The sequence below is a fragment of the Arachis hypogaea genome, chromosome 19 (genome assembly GCF_003086295.3).
Source record: "Arachis hypogaea cultivar Tifrunner chromosome 19, arahy.Tifrunner.gnm2.J5K5, whole genome shotgun sequence".
Taxonomy (NCBI): Eukaryota; Viridiplantae; Streptophyta; class Magnoliopsida; order Fabales; family Fabaceae; genus Arachis; species Arachis hypogaea.
Genome location: NC_092054.1, coordinates 10527955 through 10552833, shown reverse-complemented (window position 1 = coordinate 10552833; position 24879 = coordinate 10527955). Strand labels below are relative to the sequence as shown.

Below are 24879 nucleotides of genomic sequence, written 5' to 3'. Positions count from 1 at the left end.
ATAACATAATATGTAATATTAGGGTGCAGTAGTTAGAATAAAGAATTTATGAGTTGTAGTTGAAAATTAAAATTTAAAATTAAGGATATAGTGTCTAAGTAGAATGTTTATCTTCTGGTAATTGAGATTTAGGGTTCTAATTTTGAATATAGTGTTTAAGGCTTGTAGGGATAATTTTTAAATATCGTATTTGAAAACTAAAATTTAATATTTTAAACTTAAAATTTTAAATTTTAAAATTATAAGTTTTGTAGATTAGTTTAGGGTTTAAAGACTAAATTTTAGAAATAGAACCTGAGGTTCGTATGTTATTATTTTAAATTTAAGATTTAAGTCTTAAACTGTAAAATTTAAACGTTAGATTTTATAATATAGGATTTATAAATTTAAAAGTTGGAGATTTTTCACTTGTTTTAAAATATATTTTGATATGTTTCAAAATCTTATGTAAAAGTTCATAAGTTTTGTTTCACTATTTTAATAAAATTAGCTTGAAAAATAATGTTAAGTGAACTATATATGAAATTTTAGTTAAGATTGGATAAACAGGACACTTGTAGCTTTTGTGTCCGACTATAATTTATGGTTTAAGCTTATAAGTATTGAAATTTCATTTGGTGTGGTTATTTTTCTCGCATGACAGTCAAGTATGTGTATTTACAGTGTTTGGAGGCAACAAAATATGCCTTTGCATGATAAGATCATACCCTATTTGGAGAGGACTGGTTTGTACCACCTGGCTAGGCTGAACACGCGTTAGTTCTGGTTGGATGAGCCCTTGGTCAGCGCATTCTTTGAGAGGTGGCGTCCTAAGACGCACATGATTCATATGCCGTTCGAAGAGTGCACCATCACGCTGCATGATGTGGCATACCAACTGGGGTTGCCCATCGATGGAAAGGCTATATCTGGGTGCCTCACAGATTTTGAGAAGTTGATGGATGATGGCAGACCGGCTTAGGAGTAGTTTCAGGAGTTATTTGGTGAGCTTTCGCCGCCAGATAAGGTAAAGCAGTTCACAGTCCAGTTCACATGGTTCCATGAGAGATTCAGGGTGCTACCGGCAGATGCGACTGAGGATACCATATGCATATATGCACGTGTGTACATTATGATGCTGCTATCCACTCAGTTGTTTGGTGACAAGAGTGCAAATCGGGTACATATACGGTGGTTGTCGTTTATGGCGAGGCTTGACGAGATGGGCACTTATAGTTGGGGTTCGGCTGCGTTGGCATGGCTATATCGATGCATGTGTCGGGTGGCCAACAAAAATGCCACAAACTTGGCAGGCCTCCTCTAGCTACTATAGTCTTGGATATTTTGACGGTTCCCTACTCTCAGGCTATATGGATTTGACCACTTTTCTTTTCCATTGGCATCCAAGTATCGATAGATGCACTTAGCCTTTCATTATTTATTTTCAGTTATTATCTATTGAGACCCCGGATTATTTATTCATATGACATTGTCATCGTCCAAGTGGGCCACATATTTACCGACATCCGACCAGAAGGAGCAAAGAATTATCCAGTTTTGCCTTGCATTAGACCGGTTGGATGGTCGAGATGTAAGTTATTTGTGTCTGTTTCAAAGTTACATTACTCGTTTGCCGTCATGTTTAGTATATAGTGTACTAATGGTAGATTTTGTTGTGATTTGCAGATTGTGTGGGAGCCTTATGCTGCATTGGACGTGCTTGCCGTTGTTCATCCGGAGATTCTAGCTGAGGAGCACAGTCGGTTATGGCGGGCGGTCACTAGCCTGATATACTTCGCCATGATTGAGTGGGATCAAGTGGACAGGGTGTTTCCACAGCTCGGTGGCATTCAGCATGTGCCTGAACCAACCCTGAACATAGACTGGCTTCATGAGAAGGACGGTAGGTGTGGAGATAGGTGGTTTCTGAGTTATTTTCAGATATGGCAAGGACGATAGGAGTGTGAGGTCCGTTATACCTTTTAACCTCTTAAGTACTCTTTCATTGCCGAAGTGTGATGCGAATCAACCATGTGCAATCTTTTTTCGAACTCCTTGCATCTCCCATGATACTTGAGATGATCTGACTCTATCACCCGGTACTCAACTCCATGATGGACGCTATAATCATTTACACTCAACACAGCTTCCTCCTTAGTTTGAAAAGATTGGCCAATCTGAAATTCTACATGAGGATATCCCTCGTGTAATCCTTGACTTCGAAAGGTAGGATCTATGTCCGGTTGCTGACCGATGGCTTTCAAATTCAGCGTTGAGAAACGTAGAGGATGTTGCTGTGTCCCGAAACTAGATGGCCCCTAATGTGTAGATGGGTTCCTCGGAGTATCCTCGTCACTGTCCTCCACGATGTGAGCAGGCTTTTCATTTGAATCATTCTCTCACATCACATTTTCAACCCGATCCGGTTCACCGTCACCTAAAATACTTGGAATCATATGAGGTGACCTAGCTATCCCAACTGCAACAGATGGACGATCAGCCAACAGACAACCGGGTGCAACAACAGGCATCGAGGTAGAAGTACCCCCAACGTAGTCGACTGAGGCTTCGGCGCTGATGTCTCAGAACTGTCGACGCCATCTTCCAACTTGGCATACACTTTATGTATTCTCACTTCTAAAAAACTTCGTCGACAATGAAACAAAACCTACATGTCTTCATTCGACCCTATCACAAATGTTTCATACTTCACACTAGTTGACACAACCGCAATCAAAATCTTGTAGAACAACTTCTTCACCCACTTTGTCCCACATAACCCCGCCTTTTACAATATACTTGATTTTAACTTTGACAACGTATTTGTTGGTCGGACAAAAACACTCACCGGTTCTCTATCAGTGAACTTGACACCATGTCTTTTACTTTTTTGAATTTTTCTGGAGCAATGGACTAGAACAAAAAAACTCTCCTCACTATCCATTTGTAAACTTGTAAAAATGACAATCTACTATCACACCACTTCCTCCTGCTTAGTATTTATAGGCGTTTCTTTGCAAGTATAAAACGCTATAGGGATACTGCAGTTTATGCACATTAACCATTCATGAAAAAACCGCTAGAGGGGTATAGCAGTTTCTACTTTTACGCAATCTAACGTATACCACTGTACCTCTACTGCGGTTTACATTCAAACCTTAATCCACCATACCCCTATCGCGGTTTCTATAGTAATATAAAAATTATATTTGCGTATACAATATTTAAAAGTTGTATTTCAATAATATTAGTTTTCAAACAATTTATTTTGGTAACTTGCCTTTTTATTTATGAACAAACTAATTAAAGAATTTAATTGAGATATTAAGAAAATCAAATCACTATTATAAATATTTAATTTGAATAAGTAAAATTGTGTTGAAAAATTGATGATATATCATATACATTTATCTTTTTTAAATAATTATTCAAGAATATGTTTATAGCTGACATAATATATATTAAGTAATTATACAAATAAAATAAATACAATAAATAAAAAATTTTGAATATTGCATAAATATATACAAAAATTAAGATGTGATGGATAATTTGTTTAAATTCTATTTAAAAATTTTATTAATAAATTGTTACATATAAAAATAGAATTTGAATTCTGGATCGGTAATTTGTTTAATTAAAATTGATTGACAACATCTCTCATACATTATTAGAAGGTGGCAAAAGTAATTAGATTTAAGAAACACAAAGAGACAAATTTATAAAAACAACAAAGGATTTGTTCTTACATAACTGTCTCTGACTTTCTTGTATGAAAAGAAACAAATAGCTTGTGATAGATATAATGAACTTTATTATGGTGAATCCATTTAGTTAAAGACTTAGAGCTGGACTAATTATTAGAAATTAACAAAAATTTTAATTGATATTCATTAGCACATAGCAGCTCCAAAAGTTCGAATGGCCTGCTCTGGCCTAGTCAAAACAAATAAGACATTGTGTTGAAACTAAATATTTTCACAAAGAAAGCAAAATTTTTAGTTTCATCCATATGTCACTAAAGAAATAATAGATGAGTTCATAATTTTTTATTTATGTCAAAATTATTCTTAAATGTTAATTTTATATAAAATATTAGGAATAAAATAAAAATATTTTAAAAATACTTTTGACATAAATAAAAATAGTTATGGATAAAATTAAATAGAAAATATCAGAGATAAAATTAAATGAAATTAATTATTAGTGATATTTAAAAAAAATCACACATTATGAACAAAAAATATAATTTATCTATATTTATCACTATTCTTTATTACCCTTTTTTCTTCTTCCTCAAAATTAATATCTTAATCTATGATGTACTAATCTATGATGTAGTGACAGTCTGACACGGATACGGGACAGAATACGATACAAGGTATACCGACACACGAATTTTAAAATTTTATAAGACATAAAGACATGCATATATATATATATATATAATATAAAGTATTTTTTAGATAAATCATAATAGTATTTTGATATTTTATTGATATTAAAACAAATTAAATTTTTAATTATTTTCAATGTCTTGTTTTAATTATATAAAGTATTTAAAATATTTTTTGTTTAATAAATAATAATATATACTATTTCTAAATTTATTTTAAGAATACATGTTAGGAATAAGATTGGACATGTTGATACGTAATGATATTTAGATGTGTCTAAACGTGTCTCGAAAAGAACTTTTTATTTTTTATTAAAATACGATTTGACACAACAGATACACATATCGAATAAATGTCAATAAGTGTCGTATCTAAAATGTGTCTAATACCTAAATACAACAACTCAACAAAGTATATGTACTCTATAGATCTTAATCAATTAATTACTTCCACAATGATTGTGAATTATATTCAACAATGGAGAAGGTCGCATCCAAAATTTAAAAGGGAAAAATGCCATTTGTCAAATTGTGGAAAATACGCGGTAATGGTATGAGTATAGCTAGCTAGCTTCCAAGTTTAGAACTCATATCTAGGGGAAAAGAATCTCAGTGCATTAGGTAAAAGCTAAGACAGGCTCAACTATTATTAGAGTGATAATTTGAAATAAAAAATAAAATAAAAAGAAAAAGAGACTTTGTCAATAACAACTCAAATATTTTATCCATTCGGAGTAGTAGTAGTAGTTGGTAACAATATATTATAATAATTCATCATTAGAAATACATGATTATCCCAATCTTCCAATCTATATATTATATATAGGGAGCTACTCAAATGAAGATGCAAAAAACATCTTTTTATGAAGATGCTTTGTATAAAAGTGTGATTTATTGATTTGGCCACACTTCAAATAAAAACAACACTTTTATAACATATCAAAATCTAACCCTACACTCCATCATCTAAGGGTCAAAAAGAAAAATCATCACATGAAGACAATTATAATATCTTCATGGGAGTACCCACCTTATATATATCCCATGCTACACCACATTTTGCTATCACCATTGCCTCAAAGGTCTCTCACATTTAATACTAGCATAGCTTGCAAAGTTTCTAATTGCTACATACATATTCCTTTGTAGAATTTAATTTTCTTGGTTATTTTTGTGAGAGAACAATTTTTTTTTTTTACATACATGGCTAAAGCTATAGCATTGGTTGGTTCTTCATTCTTGATTTTGTTGTTGGCTTCTCAAACTGTTTTGGCAACGGATTACACTGTTGGAGATGCTTCTGGATGGACTAACTTTGGTGTTGATTACAAAACCTGGGCCAGTGGAAAATCATTCAAAGTTGGTGATACTCTAAGTGAGTCTCTTCTCTTCTACATTTCATTGTTCTTTCATTTGATTTTAGTAGTGTGCTTCTTAATTGTTATTTTGATCTAAAAGTTTTTTTTTTTCTGTTAGATTAAAGTCCAGTTTAAATAAATAGTTTAATTAAATTTAAAAAAAATAATTTAAACAATAAATAATTATATTAAAAATAACTTATAAATAAATTATTTTGTGTTTGAGTTTTTAGCTTTAAAAGTACTTATTTTATAAAAATGTGATAAAAAATAATAGTATTATGAGAGAAGTCATTTTTTTTAAACTTCTATATATAAACTCCTAAATAACTTCTTAAAAAGCCGCAATTTTGTTTTAAAAATTACACCAGACATTAATACTACTATTTTTTATAAGTCAAAAGTTTTAAAAAGTTACTTTTAAAACTTTTCAAATAGACCCTAAATTTGATAAATTTAATTTGAATGTACTCTAAGTGTAAAATAATTTTATACGTGTATCTAGTTATGAAATATCACATTTGAATAATAATTATCTTTTACATTAACTGCGTAAATAATCATCTAAAAAAACATATATAATTGAACGACGGTATAAAATACTTTACAACTCTAAGTTGATATGTGTAAATTAAAAACATTCCAATGCTTTGCTTGACTTTAATTTTATCTTACAAATAATAATTAAAGAACTATAACTTTAAAAAGCAAAATTTACCCTTAATTGATGTAAAGTTTGTACCACCCATCTGTATAAAATATAACCTTCCTCCTTAGATAAATTTTAATGAGCTACTCTGAAATCAATTATAGGTATACACTATTAATATTATTATTTTGATTTTGATGTGCATGCCTTTTGTATGTAAAGAGTATTTTTATAATTAATTAATCATATAATCAGAAAATAATGTGTTTCAAAAAAAGTAAAAAATAAATGCAACACTTCTAAAAAGATAATTTGTTATTAGGGATAACAAATAAGTTGATAAGTTTTAGATTATGTTTTTTTTTTATATAATCTTACAAAAAAAATATTAAAATAAAATACTCCTCATTTAATAAAGAGTTTAAAAACAAGAAATGTATGATTCTTATCATATTTTTATAGAGGCCAAATGAATAATAATTGAAAGGATGAAGCTAAATATACATCACAAGTAGTTGGGGGCTTGGGTACACTTTTTTTGTCAAATGACTAAAGTGCCCTTAACTATTACAATACTATAGAGCTATTTCTTTTTTTTTTTTTTAAATTAAGGTTATCTTTTATGCATCAATATAATTTAGAAACAAATTTCTTACTCATATAACATGTATACGGATAAAGTACGTTTTTTATTTTTCAAATTTGTTAAAAATTTTAAAAATATTTCTAAATTTTATTTTGTTTTAATTTTATTTTAAAAATTTTCGATTTACATCAAATATACTCTTATCGACTAATTTTTCAAAATTTAGGATGAATTTAGTAACAATTTCATAAGAACAACCTTTAATATAGGTAAGACATAAATATTATGTATTATTACTGAATTTGTTCTAAACTTACTGAAAATTTAACTATAAAAAATATATTTAATGTAAATCAATAATTTTAAAAAATAAAATTAAAATAAAATAAAATTTATAAATATTTTTTAAAATTTTAATAAATTTAAAAAACAAAAAATATACTTTATTCCATGCGTATTTAACATCATCATAATTGAAAATATAACTGTTGGAATCTTTTTAGTCACCAGTTTGACTATCATACTTTTTCATTTCAAAGTTACCAGTTTTATATATATGCCTTCTCTTCCTCTCATATCATTATCTCATTGTGCCTCGTAGTTGTTGGCTTTTGTCTACTTTAGCATATTGTATATATATATATATATAAAACAAAAAAAAAAACAAAAAACAAAAATAATGTTTTCTATAAATTGGTTACTACAGAAGCAATAGGAAAGAATATCTTATATGATCTCTATACAAAGTGTGGTTTTATAAATTAATCCAATATTCTTTAGTAGGTACATACTACAGCCTGTCGTACCATTTATTAATTATTAACCACTCAAATTATTATGTACTAACACGCATAAACAAATATGTTGTAGTATTAGTTGTATTTCTATTAAAAAATGTTTGATGTTATTAAATTGAGTTACATTCTTTTAATTATAGAATAAAACATAAAACAAAATAAAATAACTGGTAACTCCCCTATTTTTTAACAAGTTAATTCTGTGAATAAAATAAGAATAAATACAAAGGCATAATTCATTTGTATTATTTTATTAATCACAAGCCATATTGTTTCTTTATATAATTAATTTAAATTTATTGAGTAATTAATTTATTTGTCTATTTAAATAAATATAAAATTTAAATTTTGCCTTATATATCAAATCAATTATCATATTAGATTACATTTGATTTTAAGAATATGATATAAATAACAGAGACATAAAAATTAATATTTTTGTATTATTAGGTGATAAATTAAAATAAATTATAAAAATTTAATTTATTCTTATTTTTTTATTTAAAAAATTAAAAAAATATAATTATAAAAAATTAATAAAAATAATAAAAAAATAAAAAAATAAATTGTATCTTTTATTAATATTTTTGTGTCTAACTTTTCACAATTTTGTGTCTTTAATATATAATATCCAGTGCTTATAAACGAACGCATTATTAGAGAGTTTAATATATCGGTTCCGCTACGTTACCAATAGCATATTTGCCAACTTCTGCCAACTTTTATTTATAATTATGTTTCATGGAAGTGTGTTCGTGGATGTGTCTAATAAAAATGTCTTTTTTATAACTGTGTTTAATAGAAATGTCTTTATAGATATATTTTCTAGATGTGTCTCTTTATATATGTATTTAAAATATATTAATTATTAAACACATCTACGAACACACTTCCATAAAATACAATTATAAATAAGAGTTGACAGAAGTTGGCAGATAATATGTTGGTATCCTATACTTTTCCTTAATATATTTGACTGAAATATCTAATAGATGGTAACATTATTCTCGCATAACCATCTATAACTTATTCATCATATTATATACACAATTACAACTTGACATGGCAACCTATACAAAATATTCTAATTTGTTTCAAACTAGTCTTGAACAAATTAACGAAACTGAGCAAATTTGTTGGTTTGTTTAAAAATGAATTCAGCTTTCAACTATGACTCAAGCACCCACCAAGTGGCCGAAGTGAGCCAAAGCGACTACGGTAGCTGCAGTTCAAGCAACGCAATCCAAACCTACAAAGATGGCAAAACGAAGATCACACTTTCCAAGGCAGGCAGCTACTACTTCTTGTGCCCAATAACTGGTCACTGCTCTAGTGGCATGAAACTTCAAGTAACTGTTTCTGGTTCTTCTGGTGGGTCCCCTCCATCAAGTGGGTCCTCACCCAAGTCCCCAAGTGGGTCCCCTTCACCTCCCTCAACTACACCAGCTACTCCTTCTTCACCTGCACCCAAGGATAACGCTGCAGTTGGTGTTTCTAGTGGCGTTACCCAATTCATTGGGGCTTTGCTTGCTTCTGCCCTTGTTTTGGGATTTATGTTCTAGGGAAGAGGCAGTGCTACTTGGATTATTTTCTTTATGTATTTGAGTTTTCATTTTTAAGTATATGTAATCATCACTTCTTCTTGGTTTGTTGGATTATTGTGTGGATTTTTATTAAATTTGATCTTAGATGTATATTTATTTGATCTTGATCATGGGATATACATCTTTCTCTCTAATAAAATCATGATAGACTTTAATTATTGATACAAATTAAATATTAAAAGGGTACATATAATCGGCAATAATGGACAATTGAATAAGAGTATGTCCCGGATTGAAAAATTTTCGTGATAAATAAAATTAGAAAATTAATTTTTTTAATTAATATTAATTAATTTTTTAAAAATTATTTTATTTATTTTAAATTATAAATTTAAATCTTAAAATTGACGGATATGAGCTAAATAAAAGTTCTTTTGTGGTATATACTATGAAACATACCTTTTTTTCAACCAAAATACCAATCATGATGCAATATTCATGTTGTTGGGGCACTAGAATTGGTGCATTTTCAGCACATGGCACTGCAAAATCAATCAATTTTTTTATATAATTTTTTAGGCCAAGGACGGATCGAGACTCTAGTAAAGATCTATGGCTGGTCAATAGGTTGCTGCATACACTAGGCGGGATTCAAATTCCTAACACTTATTTAAGCGGACAAGACTACTCGACCAACTCAAGTTTGTTCAAAAATTTGCATCTTTAAAATATTAGAAATTATACTTTTAAATTTAAAAGTCTTGCACCAGGTTGGTGTCATGGTGCCGGTTCTAGTGCAACAGCATCGTGACTTCATAAACAAGAATATTTTCTAGCACCTAACACTACAGTATTAATTAGTGGTTGGTAGAAAGAATTTTGATTCCATTTTTTTTTTATTATTTATATAGTAGTAGTTACGTCGTGTTTAGTTGTATTGGAGACTTATTTAGATAATGACTCGAATTACAACTCCTTCGCCCAACTTTAATTTGTTAGCTTAAGTTCAATCAATATCTTCAAGAGAAAGATGTGCTCATCATTATGTTGAAAGTTAATTGCCTATGTATTAGTTTATTAATTACATTTCCTCAAATATAATCATTAAGAGGGTGAAAAAAATTAAAAACAGAATTCATCAATCATCCATCACAACCAAGAGAGTAGAGACACTAAGGCAATAATTTATTGACCATATTAGGTGATTTTACAAAAAAAAAAAAAAAGTTGTGGATTTACTTGTAAAAATAAATAAATAAAAATTTAGTTAATATTAGCTTAACTCCAAGTCAAATGCAAGAAAAAATAGTAATAACCTATTTTTTTCCCCAATAAATCCTCGAAACTAGTTGTGGAACTTCAAGATCAGAGGTCACTTTCCATTCCGCAGGATTCTGCCTAGAATGGATACAATCTAATAATCTATAAAGCAACAGTGTTATCAATCACCAATCAAGTATCAATTTTCACCATGAATCATGTTAGATAGCAAAATCATGTCTCTGCAATGCAGCTAGTTCCTCTGATCAGCAAGAACAGAGCCAGTGGGATAGAAATGCGCATCTCTCGCATACTTGTATTAATTTATTTTGGAAGTAAGGAAATTATCCCAAAATAAGAACCTTTTTGTCTGTCTATTTTCTCCAAAGTTCGAATATGTTTCTATCCTCAACATGTCAATCTCCTCTATCAGTCTATCACAGCATAATAACCAAACACTATCCTTTAGTTCAAACCTTAGTCATTTTTGCATAAATTGACCATATCATCATAGGAAAATTAAGAGAAATTTGACTCGCAGAATGATTCCAAATACCTTGGGTTGAGAGTTGTGTCAGCTCACAAAACTGCACTACTAAGCACCACAAGCAAAATGAACACAAGTCTATTAAATTGACAGGAATAATCTAAATATTCTCAATTCTGTACACTAGTATGGATAAGTTGTCCGTTTAACGTGGAAAAGAGCAACATTTTGAACGCTATCTAAATGTTAATAGCAATCACTGAGTCACCCCTATATTCAAAATCTAGCTGGTTGGCAACAATAAACCAAGAAGCTACACAAAATTGGACAGATCAACATGGGTGCAGAATTACTGCCTCACTCCGTGCTCAATGCATATACTAATATATTATATACACCTATTTTACTAAACTATTATTGTTGCAGGACAATATGAAACAACGATTTCACTATATCTTATATCCAGGATTTGATTTGAATCCCATGTTTTATCTGTTAATTGAACTCAACCTCTGCTCACTGTAAAAGATTATGACATGTGCATACCACGAAGATGACTCCTTGAACTAGCCTGTAACCTGAAATGTCACCCATTTACTTGATCACCACCACCTTCCATCCGCTGCAAAGAATAAGCAAAGGAAGCCCATTGAAAGATTTACAAATTGATGGTTGGAATAACTTAATTCTGGTGAGTTAGCGATACAAGAATTAGGAAAATGACTCACCATTCTTTTACTAACATAAGGTTGTATCTTGAGTGGAATCTCAGATTGAGTTTCAGCATTGAATAATTTCCGTTTCTCCTTCTCAAATTCTTTTCGGGATTCTCTTCTGCTACCAGATTGCCAGACTCTGCCAAAATTAGGAAGCCATGTGGGATCACATTCATTTCGCACAGCCTCTCCTCTCTTTTCCCTCTCCATCTCAATCTTTCTCCTTTCTGCCCAAGCAGCTCCCACCCGTTTTGGATTCAACTTTTTGGACTTCCCAGACATGTTTGAATGGGAAGCTACACCTCCTAAAACAGGTATAGAATGTATCTGAATTCCCTCAGTTGCTTCAAACCATGGTGGGGGTGCTCCAGAATGAATATTTCCACCAGCATTTTCGGCAGGCACAGAAGAGATTTGGGTGAGCATCTGCAGACCTGAAAATGCAGGACCATAAGCAGAAAATACATCACTCAAGCAAGTTAACTACACATACAACCTCCTCTATGCGAACGATTCATAAGCAAGTTATAATGCCATAGTAAGTTCATAACTTTTTGGCGCACAGTATAATCTTAAATATATGCCATACATATTGTCACCAAGTTAACATATTCAATTTGCCATGTGCTCTGCAGTTTACTGGCTATTGTATATTATAAGAATGGAAGAAAAATAGCTTTGATACAATTGTAGATGAATACCATGATGACTGCTCTCTCTGATTAACATTCTACCATTGTCTAACACCTGGTACAATCATACATAACCAAATCCTTTTATAAGTGTTGAAACAAGAAATTATATTTATAGACACAATAGTAAGAGACCAACAAATGGAGGAATCAAGACAAGAATATTCAAAATAAATATACTCATGGATTGTCAAGACAAGACAATTTTTTCTGCAAAACTAAAAAATTATTGATCTTGCAAACTAATCAAGTTACCAACCATTGGCTTCGCAATTTCTGAGACACAAATAGCTAGATCCAGATGAGAAACAGTTAAGGCCTTAAAAGTTACAGTAGTAGAGGAAGAAGACAAGAACTTACCCCTTTATTACTGGAGAGATGGCTTTTCTTGTCAACTGAAACATAAAATAAGCAGGCAGAAGATAAGATCCAGTTCTAAAAAATCCCATGTGGATAATAGTTGTAAGGGATACAAAAAGAAATTTCTAACGCACAGGACATCCATACCTGCAAAATCCTGCAAGGCAAAAGAATTTTCATCACACGATGCTTCCAAAGGTACCACAGACGTATTGTAACCTAAAACACCAGCATTGTGAACTCTAGAGAGTCCCGATATCTGATTCTCATTTGTATAGTATTGTAAAGGCAAAACATCATTTGAAGAAGGATATGATTTCACAGAATCAGAATAAACATTTTCGAAACTAGTAATATTTCCACTGTTGGGTTGATTATGGATATCACTTGAAGGACCAATCACGGCTCCACGGCATCCACCACTCCCCGACACAGCTTCATTTTGCAGAGCCGCACACTTCCTCTCCCACTGCAGTTGCAAAGAAACAAACAATAACTACCAATGAGAAATCACATTCCAAAATCTACACATTCATTACATTTTAAATCTGTTAGTAATTTGTAGTTCATGCCAATTCATAACGGGACCAATTTGGTGTAAATACAAATTTATCAATCACCTTGGCAACATCATCATCAGAGACCATAAACGCCTCCAACTGATCCACTGAGCCACCATTTTTCCAGAAGAAGTGCTTCAAATTCTTCACATGCTCAGCACTCGCAAGGTGACGAATTCCATTAGCACTACCACAACATCCACGCGCGACACGCACAATTGAATTATTTAAAAACAAAAACTCGAGCAACAATCCTACAGCTACGAATTTCAAAATGCAAACCAAGAATAGACAAAAATCTGAAGCTCGAAATTGAGAAATCGGCGGTTACCAGGCAAAGGAACTACGGAGCTCAACGATATCAACGTTGCAGAAGACGCACCAGAATCGGTTCTGAGAAGCGAACTCAGGATAGAGAAATTTAGGGTTTTGGAGGAAGAATCGAACGTCGGTGAGCTTATTGCGAAACCTGGAGAGGAAATTGGAGAGCGATTTGTTGTGGTTGGGAAAGTACTTGTGGCCGAGACCTTGGTTGTGGTTCAGCTTGCATACTTTGCAGAATTCGAACTCGTTTTTCTTCTTCTTCTTCTCATTCTCATTATGGTTGGCGGTGGTTTTTGACGTCATTTTAGGGTTCGTTATTCTGTTACCGATGCGCTCCGATTGTTCCCCCGCCGGCATCGCCACCGAAACACAACTTCTCTTCGTCGTTCTCCGCTCTCAACCCTGAATTGAGAACACGGTGAATCAAAATATTTCTTTTGGGCCTACAAGGAATGATAAAAAGGCCTATTTGGGCTTACAAGAAATGAGAAAGGCCCACATCTATAAACTAGAAGCATTCTTGGGTTGGGGCGTTGGGCTTTGTTTTAGAAAATCTGACCCTAAAATGAAAAAAGAAGTAGTCCCAAAAAAAAGAAAAAAAATTTTTTGGACATACAACTCACACACATGTAATCACACGCACACCCCCTAATATATTCTACTAAAGGATTCTTCACTATTGTCTCCATTAAACTTAAACCCAGATATGTGGCTTATGAAGCTTACAGATTATCCACTAGTTTCAGAATCTAATTTGACCTTGCAATTTAATAAGTTTCCTACTTGTATTGGGCCTGTAACATTGACATTATGTAACTAAACTCAGCGTGCGTGAAACCAATTTTTGTTGGGTGACTCGTCTGATTAAGAATTCGAATATCACTTTGTGTATGTATTGATTAATAGACTTTTAAATAAAACTCAGTTTTGCAGCCGATTAATTTTTGACATGTTGGACTAAGAATTCAGTGGTTCGATATAACCTATCCTCTCTTTTTCCCTCTCGATTTCAATTTGTTTTTACTTCTGAGACATGTTTGAATTGAAAGCTATACCTCTTAAAACAAGTGTAGAATCAGACCATGTACTTATATTAATGTGGAGGTTGCAATCCGGAGTGAATTAGGTCATGGAGTAGCAAGATATCAACAATTTGAACATCTATAAGGCCTAAACAAGTTGTCGGTTGTATTTTTTATTTAAAAAGATCGTCTTATATTTTTATATTACATGTTTTATAAATGTATTTTTAAATATCAAAGATAATTATTTTTGTGAGTTACAAAAAATTTAGTTATTTTTGTCTTGTTTAAATATAATTGGCCAAAAATATTATCTTTGTCTATTTAAGACAATTTTTGTTAAACATTGTTTCAAGTAAGAGTTACCTTAAACCAAAAATATTATAATGGAAAAGAACTTTGAAGCCTTCAAATTCAACCTAAAACAAGGATTTTCTTATAGAGTTTGACACACACAAAAAAAAAATGTGCTACCAACTAAAGACAGATTAAGAAGTAGAGGATGTAACACATTTTAATGTAATCTAGACCAACTGACTTTGTAGTCAGATTAGCTAAGAATCTTAGAATGAGCTCCTGTTCTTGCTCTGATAACACCCAGCTTAATAATCTAATTCTACATCCTATTAAATAAAACATGTTTTGGTGTTAATTTTTAGTAGTTGATATTTTACAAATGACAGTTGACATGTAATATAGACAAATTTTGTCACGTGTCATATTCTTAATATGCCATGTAGCACTTAACAATAACATATCACCAAAAAATTAACTAGAAGATCAAATTGATTTAATTAGTATATTTTTCGTGAACCAATTAAAACATTGAATAATTTGAAGACTAAATTGGTTCAAATAGTTATGTGTATTCTTTCTAACACCAACTTGAATATTATTTTAATTGAAAAACTATTTTTACTAAGTAATGACAGTATAAATGAAATTAAGATACTAATATAATAAAGTTTGTGATACATACATACATACATATCTTATGTAATGATGATTCTTTTCTATATTTACAATGACTGCATATGTATATTCATTTAAAGAATGACTTATCCACATACAAGATTATTTGAAAAAAGATAATAGAACTCATTAGAAGTTTAATTTAATTTATAAAAAAGAATCAACTTGGCAATGGAAAAAAAAATCAAATAAGAATTTTATTTGTAGAATGAATCAATAGGAGATGTATATAGAAACTTGAATAAATAAGATTAAACAAAAAGCATAATGCTTGACCCGTTTTGTTTTGAATATTCAATTTGATTTCCTACTATTTTGTATTTAAGGATAGAATCAATCATATATATATAAATGAAAATGTAGTCAATTAAATATTTTATTTATCAACAAACCAATTAAAGAATTTAGTCAAGATATTATGAGAATCAAATCACTATTATAGATTTACACTTATCTCTTTTTAATAATTATTCTTTAATAGTAGCATAGCTTGCAAAGCTTCTCATTGCTATATATTCCTTTGAAGAATTTTCTTGATTATTACAAAATTTCTTCAAAAAAACATGAATAAAGCTATAGCATTAGTTGCTTCTTCATTCTTGATTTTGTTGTTGGCTTCTCCAACAGTTTTTGCAACAGATTACACTGTTGGAGATGCCTCTGGATGGACCCTTGAAGTTGATTACACCAAATGGGTTGCAGGGAAAGATTTCAAAGTTGGTGATACTCTAAGTGAGTCTCTTTTCTTCTGCATTTTATAGTTCTTTAATTTGATTTTAGGATTTGTTTGGATAAATTTTTATGATAAGATTTTTTTTTCAAGTGATTTTTTTAAAAGATTGTTTAAAAGAATAAAAATAATTTATAATTAAATATCTAATATAAAAAAATATTTTTATCTAATAATTATATTTAGGTATAACAATATAAAGTATTTTTTGTTTATTTATTATGTTAAAGACATTTTTTAAGTAAAAAAATCTTTTAAAAAATATATATATTATAACTTAAAAAAAATCTGATATTTTTATCTTTATTACTAAAATTTTGTCAAACATACCAAAAAATAAAATATATCATTTTTATTAAAAAATATTTTTTTAACAATTGAATGACGTCCAAATAAGTTTGCATTATGATTCTTATTTTGATCTCCAAGTTTTCATTTTTCACTGTTAGATTAAGTTTAACGTCTGTAAATTAAATGTTTGCTTAACTTTATTTTTCTCTTGCAAACAGATAATTAAAGAACTATTATTTTTAAAAGGCAAAATTATTATGTATAAATGCCTGTAATATTTAACAAAAAATATTTCACATACACGTGTATTATTCATATATTTTTAAGATGTATTATATTTTAATATATATTTTATAAATTTTTGGTGTATATATATATATTTATTAGGACTCTCAAAATAATTTAGAGTTGTAAGATTAGTCTATTTATCTATTTAAATGAGTGCATTTTTGTCTTTAAAATTTGAGCTAAATCAATTAAATTTGATTAACCCAAAAAAATAACAGATTAAATAGACAATTCATTTATATTCTTTTGTATTTTTAAGAAATAATTTAGTATTTTTTTTCAATATTTCCCTTAATCTAATCCAAAAATACGACCTGAACCACTAAAACAACTTTGTTTTTTATAAGGTTTTTGACTAAAAAAAAATAGCATTTTTTGTCAAAAATTTTTTTTTGTCTAAAATTAGATTTTTGTTTTTATATTTAAAAAAATAAAAAAATAAACGAATCAACCTGTTTAGTTGGTAGGAATGGTCATAAACGATCAAAACTTAAAAATAAAACTCGTAAACAAACAAAAAATAAACAAATTCACACGTATAATCTACGAACTTAAATCAATTGAATTTAAAGGAATTAGACTAATTCGTTCGATAATATTTATATTTTAATATATATTATATAACATGATTAGCTCATATTATAAATTTATGATACATACTTAGAGTTAGACATAACCACCTATATACCAAAATATTACGATTTCTTTCTAACTCTTGGAACAAAAATGACCAAATTTGTTGTTTGCAAATAACTAATTAAGCATTCAAGTATTCCCCAAGCTTCCACCAACTGGACGAAGTGAGCGAAAGCGACTTCAATGGCTGCAATCCAAGCAAACCAATAAGAAATCACAGAGATGGCAACACCAAGATCACACTTTCGAAGGCAGGGCGCTTCTTCTTCTTCTGCCCAATCGGTAATCACTGCTCTCGCTCCATGAAACTTGCAGTCACTGTTCGTGCTTGACTGCGGCAAGTTTTCGTTAGGATCTTGATGTATCTGCTCTTAGTATATATAAAAGTTAATACAGAATAAAGTATGATAGGGTATATAGTGCGAAAATTTACCTAAATTCATTGTGTTGTCATCCCTAGATTCTAGTGGTGTTACCCAATTTGTTGGGGATTTGGTTGGTTCTTCTATTGTTCTTGGATTTGCATGTGTTATGGGGAAGAGGCAGTGCTACTATATATATTATGTTCGTTATATATATTTTAATTTTAATTTTTAAGTATATTCACTTCTCTTGGTTTTTTGGATTCTTGTGTGGATTTTTATTTAATTTTATCTAATATTTATATTCATTTTGATTCAAATAAGGATAAATTACATAAATAAATGAAATGAGAATTAATATTACACAAATATTTTAAGTGAATAAATGAAATGAGAATCAATATTACACAAATATTTTAAAGTGAATTAGCTAACATGTATATCTTAAAGTAAATATATATAAATTGAATCATTTTTTTAATGTAATGCTATATCAATAACTTGACTCGATTTACTATATATGATATATCAATAGTAAATCGAATATAATTAATTCGATTTACTACTTTTGCAGATATACATGTAAATCGAATTTAGTTGATTCGATTTAATACTAATAAAGTAAATATATTAAGTTAATATTTATTTATTCTATATTAACTTTAAAATATAAATATCAATAAAAAATATCCCAATTTAAATTCAAATAAAATATAAAAAAATAAAAACAAATAAAAATATAAATATAACTTTTATGTTTTCGTTCAAATTCTAGAAAATTTACTTTTATAAACTTATGAATGTAAAACGGAATATTAAACAATTTTTAAAAATTCATTAAAAATCATTATTTGACTGATTAGTATCTAAAAAGTTATTATTGAGACTTTTGATGTTAGAGAATTTTTTAGAATCTGAAATAATAGATAATTATAAAATATATAATGACAAATTATATTTATATAATATATAATTTGAGAAATAATTAAAATATTATATCAATTAAATTATCATTTAATTTGTGAAATCAAGTGAAAAACTTATGCGTTGATGATTTTATGTTCTAAAAATTCAAATTTAAGTTAAAAATAACATCATCAAAACATTAAATTTTATATTTAATTTTACAAATTAAATAATAATTTAATTGATGTAATATTTTAATTATTTTTTAAATTATATATCGTATAAATATAGTTTATCATTATATATTTTATAAACATTTGAATAAGTAAAAACTTAACAACATGAGGCATTTTGACACAATTTTTCGAATAATTTTTCCGAGTATCCTTATAAAGGAAAACACAAGCATAAGACATAATTAAAAAATAAAAAAATAATCAAATAAATTTTTTGTATATAAAAAAAAGAATTAGTTAGATTATATAATTGAAATAACTAAGTTGAATTAATCTAATGATTAGTTCACTAATTTGTTAAAATAACAGTTAGCGACCGATTTTGGTGGTCGTTAAAACCGTAGCTTCGATTGCTAACAGTTAGCGACCGATTTTTGAACAAAGCCACCAAACTCCTCACCAAAAAATTACTATAGATTGCCTGCTATCAATGTGACCTTAGAGTGGAGTGCCTCTGCCAAGTTTTCTCCCTTAGGAGTTTCCAAATAAACCTACAAAATCACCGCAAAATAGGTTGGAAACGAAACATTACACCATCCATGTCAAACAATCATAAAAGAAAATTACTATTCATATGACACTCACAGTATTAGGTAATTTTGAAGAAAACAATGCACATAATGCTTCTGGACTAGACAGGTCAAATTCTTCCCATATAAGAGACCCAATTTCACCGCTTTCTTCCAGCTGTCTACCTTGTAGGTAAACAAAATCTGGCTGCAGTTGCTCAATTACTCGACCGAGTTCATCCACAGTAGGTTTAGTTAATACCGTCACCTAAAGAATTCTCATACAAGTTCAACATGCTACTCCATCAGAATTCTTCTAAATGCAAATCAAACAAAACAAAACAAAAATTAAAACAAAAGGAACGAACTCAGTGGTCACCTCAAGACGACCAGAAGAAGAAAGCTCCGGAAACGGGTATTGTGATTGATTCTCAGAAGCAGAAGCTTCCTCTTGCTTTTTTTTTTTGCTTATCCTCACATGATTTACCACCATTCAGGACAGCAAGAAGACTAGAATGCCCTGAAAAACCCTGAGAATGGAACATCATTTTTTATGCATGACAGAGGCCCAACTTCTCCAGTGTTAAAAAAAAAAAGCACATTAATAACTCAGAGGAACAAACCTGATAGAAGACAATGCAATTGAAGTGAAGTGAGAGATGTAAGGAGTCTTCCCTGAGAAAAAAAAGAGCCAAGCCGTGAAAACACTCACGTTTCACCTCAGCGTAGCTTCTACCTTCAAGTTAAAGTACTTTTATTGAAGGAGAAAATCAGTTTTACCGGAAGATTATTGTTGTTGTTACCGGAGAAGAAATTACCACAGAAAGTGACGTTGAGAAAACAACGACGCGGTGCGAGCTACGGTAGATCTGGACGGGACGATCTATGAGCAACGATGCGACGATCTGCAACAATGGCGGAACGAGCAAAAGAAGTACGCGGCGAGGGGTAGACGGCGATAAAGACTCGAGGAGGAGAGATGATACCGACGAGAATGTCTCTGACGAGAACGGCGCCGACCAGTACTCAACGGAAAATGCCTTCTCTCTCCACTCCGCCAAAGAGTGAGGGAGGCGCGAGAGGGACGCTGGGTGAGGAGAGAGCTTAGGGTTAGGGTTACTTTCTATTATTTAAATTAGTGACCAATTTAGCAACTAATTAATTTGTAACTTTTATTTTTTAGTTGGTCGCAAATTCGGTGACCAACTGCTCTAATGCTAAGATTTTATAGTTGGTCACTAAAATTGGTCGCTATATTAATCCTTAGCAACCGATTTAGTGACTATTATCTTAGGAATCGAATTAGCGACCAACTATTTTATCAACATATTTTAAAGTTGGTTGCTAATTTGGTCACTAAAATATAAAATAGCAACCAATTTAGCGACCGAATACTTTAAAACCAACATTTTACAGTTGGTCGCTCAATCGGTCGCTATCTTAAACACTTGGCAACCGATTTAGTGACCAACTTCTTAGCGACCGATTTAATGACCAACCACCATTAAGCTTATTTTTATATTGTTTGCAAAATCGGTTGCTAAATTAAAAATAGCAACCGATTTAGCCACCAACATACCCTAAAAGTTTTTTTTTTTTGTTGGTTGCTAGTTCGGTCGCTAAGTTAAAAAAATAGTGACCGATTTTAGCAACCAACTAGATTGGCTTTGTCCTCGGTAGCTAAATCAGTCACTAATTTTTATTTTAGCGACTAATTAGCAAGTAAGAATGGATGGTCACTAAATCAATCGCTAATTGAAATTTAGCGACCAATTTAGCAACCGATTTTTTTTAAATCCTTGAAAAGTTTAGTTGGTCACAAAATCGGTCACTAATAGTGACCAATTTTGTTGTTCGCTAAAATCGGTTGCTATTTTAAAACTTTCTTATAATGTATTAATATGTAGTCATCATAATTTATTATTTTTTATCATTATTTAATAATCAACTTAATTCAAATTTTTTGTCACTATCAACTTAATTCAATTAAAATATAGAAGATACATTATGTATATGTTACAGAAACGGATCCAAGAATCTAAGAGTGGAGGGGCCAAAAATTAAAATCTTGTGTAATCAAATATAATGCTATATATTTAATAATAGATATAATTATAATTAATTTTTTTATTAAAAAAATTAATAAATACTTGTCAAATAAAAGAATTATCTTAATTTTTATAATTTTTTTATAGTTTTATATCTAATAAAATATAAAATTATACATTTTTAAATATTTTTTTAATTAATTTATTTTATTAAGTATTTATGTGACAGTAAGTTTGTAACACCCTAACTTTTAGCACGTCATGATCGTACCAAAAGTAAGGCATTACGGACCTGATTTCCTTTATTATAAATTTACTATTGAACCTTTACGTCGATGTCGTGTTTCAGTTTTTAAGAAAATTTCAGAAAAAGATTTTAGTAATTAAATTCACATAACAAAAGATCTTCAAATAATAATAATCACTTAATTATTAATAATAATAGATGCTATACAATTAGATTCAATGTAAAACTCAAATACAATACATATCCCTCTGGATAAAATAAAAGCTAAAGCAACAAGAACGAGGGAACTCTATAAAAACAACAGGAATCACAAGTAAATCTACTAATCGTCTGCAGCTTCTTATTGAATCTTCAAACCTGTCACTGAAAGGGTGGAAGATTTGGAGTGAGAACAAACCACACGTTCTCAATAGGGAATGGGAATGCCGTAAAAGTAATGGAATAAAATGCAAATAATTAACTTTACTCAATAAAAATATATTTTTATCAAACCCTTTGAAAATACTCTTGGTTCTACTTTAGATAATTAATTACCTCCTTTTAAAATCTCTTAACTCAAAACAAAACTTAAATATAAAATTAGTCACACTTTCTGTCTCTCAACCACATATTAATCCTCAGTCAAATGTCAACTCGTAATCACTTAAATACTCTCACAAACAAGTAGTGCAAGCAAGAGATTCAATTCAAAGTACAAGCAAGTCACAACAAGACAAACAATACAATCACAAAGTAATAAGACAAGCAAGCGCAATCAAATACAAATGTGCAAACAACATGATGCATGTCTATCCCTAACGCAGGCCATGAGCTCATGTGTCGGTTACCCAGGCACAAGTCCCAGGTATGGCTTTCCAGATGCATCAGTGTGCTTATAAGTCGTACGGCTAGGCCGCATCAGTGTGACTTTCCAAATCAATAAGCGTACATCTGGAAAACAGTTCTCAGTGTATGTGTGGGCGTCCCCACTTTACATTTGGCACTAAGGCCCAAACAATGTCACATTTGCTCTCCTGTGGTAGACACTTCATTAATTAATATATTCTTTAAATCCTTGTTCTCTGCTCTCCTGTGGCAGAGATTCTTTTTCTTAATAAACCGAGCTCAAATCTTTACTTAAAACAAAATCTCTCCTTAAAAGATTGGGTTTAAAACATTATATTTTTCTTAATAAATCAAACCTTAAAATAGAGTAAATCTTTTCTTAACTAAATATATTTTAAATAATTTAATTTTCTAAAACCAAATCTTTTAAAATAACTTTTCAAATAAAACCTCAGATTTTATAAAATTTCGGCGGCATTTTCTCTAAAATTCGGTCTAAACCACCCTTACGGATTCCCTATTCCTCAACAATTCACCAGCCTTTTTCTCAACAATTCTCAAATCAGCGAAATTCTTAATAATTAGAAAACAGTCGCATTCACAGCAATAATCCATACTCAATAACATTACTATTATTAATATATATATATATATATATATATATGTATAGATATATTTGCAATTATTCAATTTATTTTGTAGGCATTCTAAATTAAAAACGTTTATCTTTAAAAATAAATCCCCTACCTTCATACGAAATCAAAATCAACGAAAACTTTAGAGAAACTTTTTGACCGAGCTGCTGAAAGGAAAAACGTCCGGAACCTCCATGCCTCGTAGAACTCCAGTTGGCCAAGCTCAAGGGGTAGGAAAGCTACGTCACTGTCGACTTCCACCGGACAAAAATAACGCCAACACATAAAGGAGGAAGATATGAACACTTTTACCGAATTAGATTTTTAATTAGAGTTACGAATCTCAAGAAATTAAAACCATGAATTTCACGGTGCCATAGTTTCTCTCATTCTCTCTCACGGTTTTCTTTCTCTCTCGGTGCTTTCTTTCTTTTTCTTTCCTGTAACAAGTATGAATGAATGAAAAAGATGAGTGTTATGATTAATGGGAGTTTGTGGTATAAATTTTATTAGGTGGCATACTCAATTAATGAAAGCAAGTATGTGTCATGTTTATACACATACATATATATGCACTAAGCCACGTTTCCTAATCTTCTTTTCCTTTTGTGTATGATTCGCTGGTGATGATAAATGATTTATAAATGGCCAATTATTACAATGAATGGTTATGTATATATATATAGCTAAGAAACTTTACTTAATGTAACTAAACAAATTTATATAATTGTAATAACAAGATGAGTGATAATAATAATAATAATAATAATAATAATAATAATAATAAAATTTATTTTATTAAATTAATTTTCGAAAATTTAGGTCTTATAAAGTTATATTTTTATATTTTATATCATTAAAAAATATAACATAAAATAATATAAGTTAATTTCACTAACAATTTTGTTATGTGAATTTAAAATATATTAAAATATTTTTATATAATAATAGAGATAAAAATTAATTAAAAAATAATTGAAAAACAACTAAATAAAATTAGAAAAAAATAATATTATCATAAATAATATTAAAGTATTTTTTATATGATTATAAATGTTAAAATTAATCTTTAAAAAATGTAAAAAAAACTCTAAATTAAATAAAAAATATAAATAATATAAATATATGTAGAGAAATGTAAACCTTAATACATAAAGAATAGTAACTCTTTTTACTATCACTGCACTATTAAATTTTACTCTATACAATAGTATATATATATTAATCTAAATAATGTTAATAATTTTGTTCAAAATTCGTAACATTTAATTTTTTCTTTTGACATGGAACATTTAAAATTAGAGTAAATGATAAATAGGTCTTGATTTTTATCTCGAAGATACATAAGTCTTTGACTAATTAAAAATACTAAAATATTTCTAACCTTCTAAAATACGAGACATTTAAATTTTTCTAAGAGATTAATTTATCTTTATATATTTTAGACAGAAAAACTTAAATATC

The 24879-nt window shown here is 29.8% G+C and overlaps 3 protein-coding genes and 2 long non-coding RNA genes across 5 annotated transcripts; 2 read left to right on the top strand and 3 right to left on the bottom strand.

Moving 5' to 3' along the window:
• The first annotated feature begins 820 nt into the window (after nucleotides 1-820).
• On the top strand, nucleotides 821-1303 carry LOC140182125 (protein MAIN-LIKE 1-like). Its single transcript, XM_072228244.1, has 2 exons — nucleotides 821-933; nucleotides 1054-1303. Exons 1-2 carry the CDS (start codon nucleotides 821-823, stop codon nucleotides 1301-1303), a joined length of 363 nt encoding a protein of 120 aa, XP_072084345.1.
• A 4131-nt stretch (nucleotides 1304-5434) lies between these two features.
• Nucleotides 5435-9524, top strand: LOC112779487 (mavicyanin). The gene is made up of 2 exons (XM_025823781.3): nucleotides 5435-5750; nucleotides 8927-9524. The coding sequence occupies exons 1-2, from the start codon at nucleotides 5579-5581 to the stop codon at nucleotides 9325-9327; spliced, it is 573 nt and encodes a 190-aa protein (XP_025679566.1). The 5' UTR covers nucleotides 5435-5578; the 3' UTR covers nucleotides 9328-9524.
• Nucleotides 9525-11179: 1655 nt separating this feature from the next.
• Nucleotides 11180-14148, bottom strand: LOC112776890 (TITAN-like protein). Its single transcript, XM_025821161.3, has 7 exons — nucleotides 13716-14148; nucleotides 13445-13571; nucleotides 12972-13293; nucleotides 12825-12859; nucleotides 12474-12519; nucleotides 11785-12206; nucleotides 11180-11678 (listed from the first exon to the last, which is right to left on the bottom strand). Exons 1-7 carry the CDS (start codon nucleotides 14063-14065, stop codon nucleotides 11643-11645), a joined length of 1338 nt encoding a protein of 445 aa, XP_025676946.1. The 5' UTR covers nucleotides 14066-14148; the 3' UTR covers nucleotides 11180-11642.
• Nucleotides 14149-19349: 5201 nt separating this feature from the next.
• On the bottom strand, nucleotides 19350-20133 carry LOC112777667 (uncharacterized). Its single transcript, XR_011877971.1, has 3 exons — nucleotides 20040-20133; nucleotides 19737-19928; nucleotides 19350-19642 (listed from the first exon to the last, which is right to left on the bottom strand). It is a non-coding gene; the product is annotated as an uncharacterized lncRNA (long non-coding RNA).
• A 1981-nt stretch (nucleotides 20134-22114) lies between these two features.
• Nucleotides 22115-23871, bottom strand: LOC140181846 (uncharacterized). The gene is made up of 2 exons (XR_011877389.1): nucleotides 23528-23871; nucleotides 22115-22318 (listed from the first exon to the last, which is right to left on the bottom strand). It is a non-coding gene; the product is annotated as an uncharacterized lncRNA (long non-coding RNA).
• Between the last annotated feature and the right edge of the window lie 1008 nt (nucleotides 23872-24879).

Coding starts and splice junctions, on each gene's coding strand:
- LOC112779487 (XM_025823781.3), top strand. CDS start 5,579: ATGGCTAAAGCTATAGCATTGGTTGGTTCTTCATTCTTGATTTTGTTG. Junction 5,751..8,926: donor CAAAGTTGGTGATACTCTAA/GTGAGTCTCTTC, acceptor AAATGAATTCAG/CTTTCAACTATGACTCAAGC.
- LOC140182125 (XM_072228244.1), top strand. CDS start 821: ATGATTCATATGCCGTTCGAAGAGTGCACCATCACGCTGCATGATGTG. Junction 934..1,053: donor TGCCTCACAGATTTTGAGAA/GTTGATGGATGA, acceptor TGAGAGATTCAG/GGTGCTACCGGCAGATGCGA.
- LOC112776890 (XM_025821161.3), bottom strand. CDS start 14,065: ATGCCGGCGGGGGAACAATCGGAGCGCATCGGTAACAGAATAACGAAC. Junction 13,572..13,715: donor CTCCGTAGTTCCTTTGCCTG/GTAACCGCCGAT, acceptor ATGTTGTGGTAG/TGCTAATGGAATTCGTCACC. Junction 12,520..12,824: donor ATCTCTCCAGTAATAAAGGG/GTAAGTTCTTGT, acceptor TGATTGTACCAG/GTGTTAGACAATGGTAGAAT.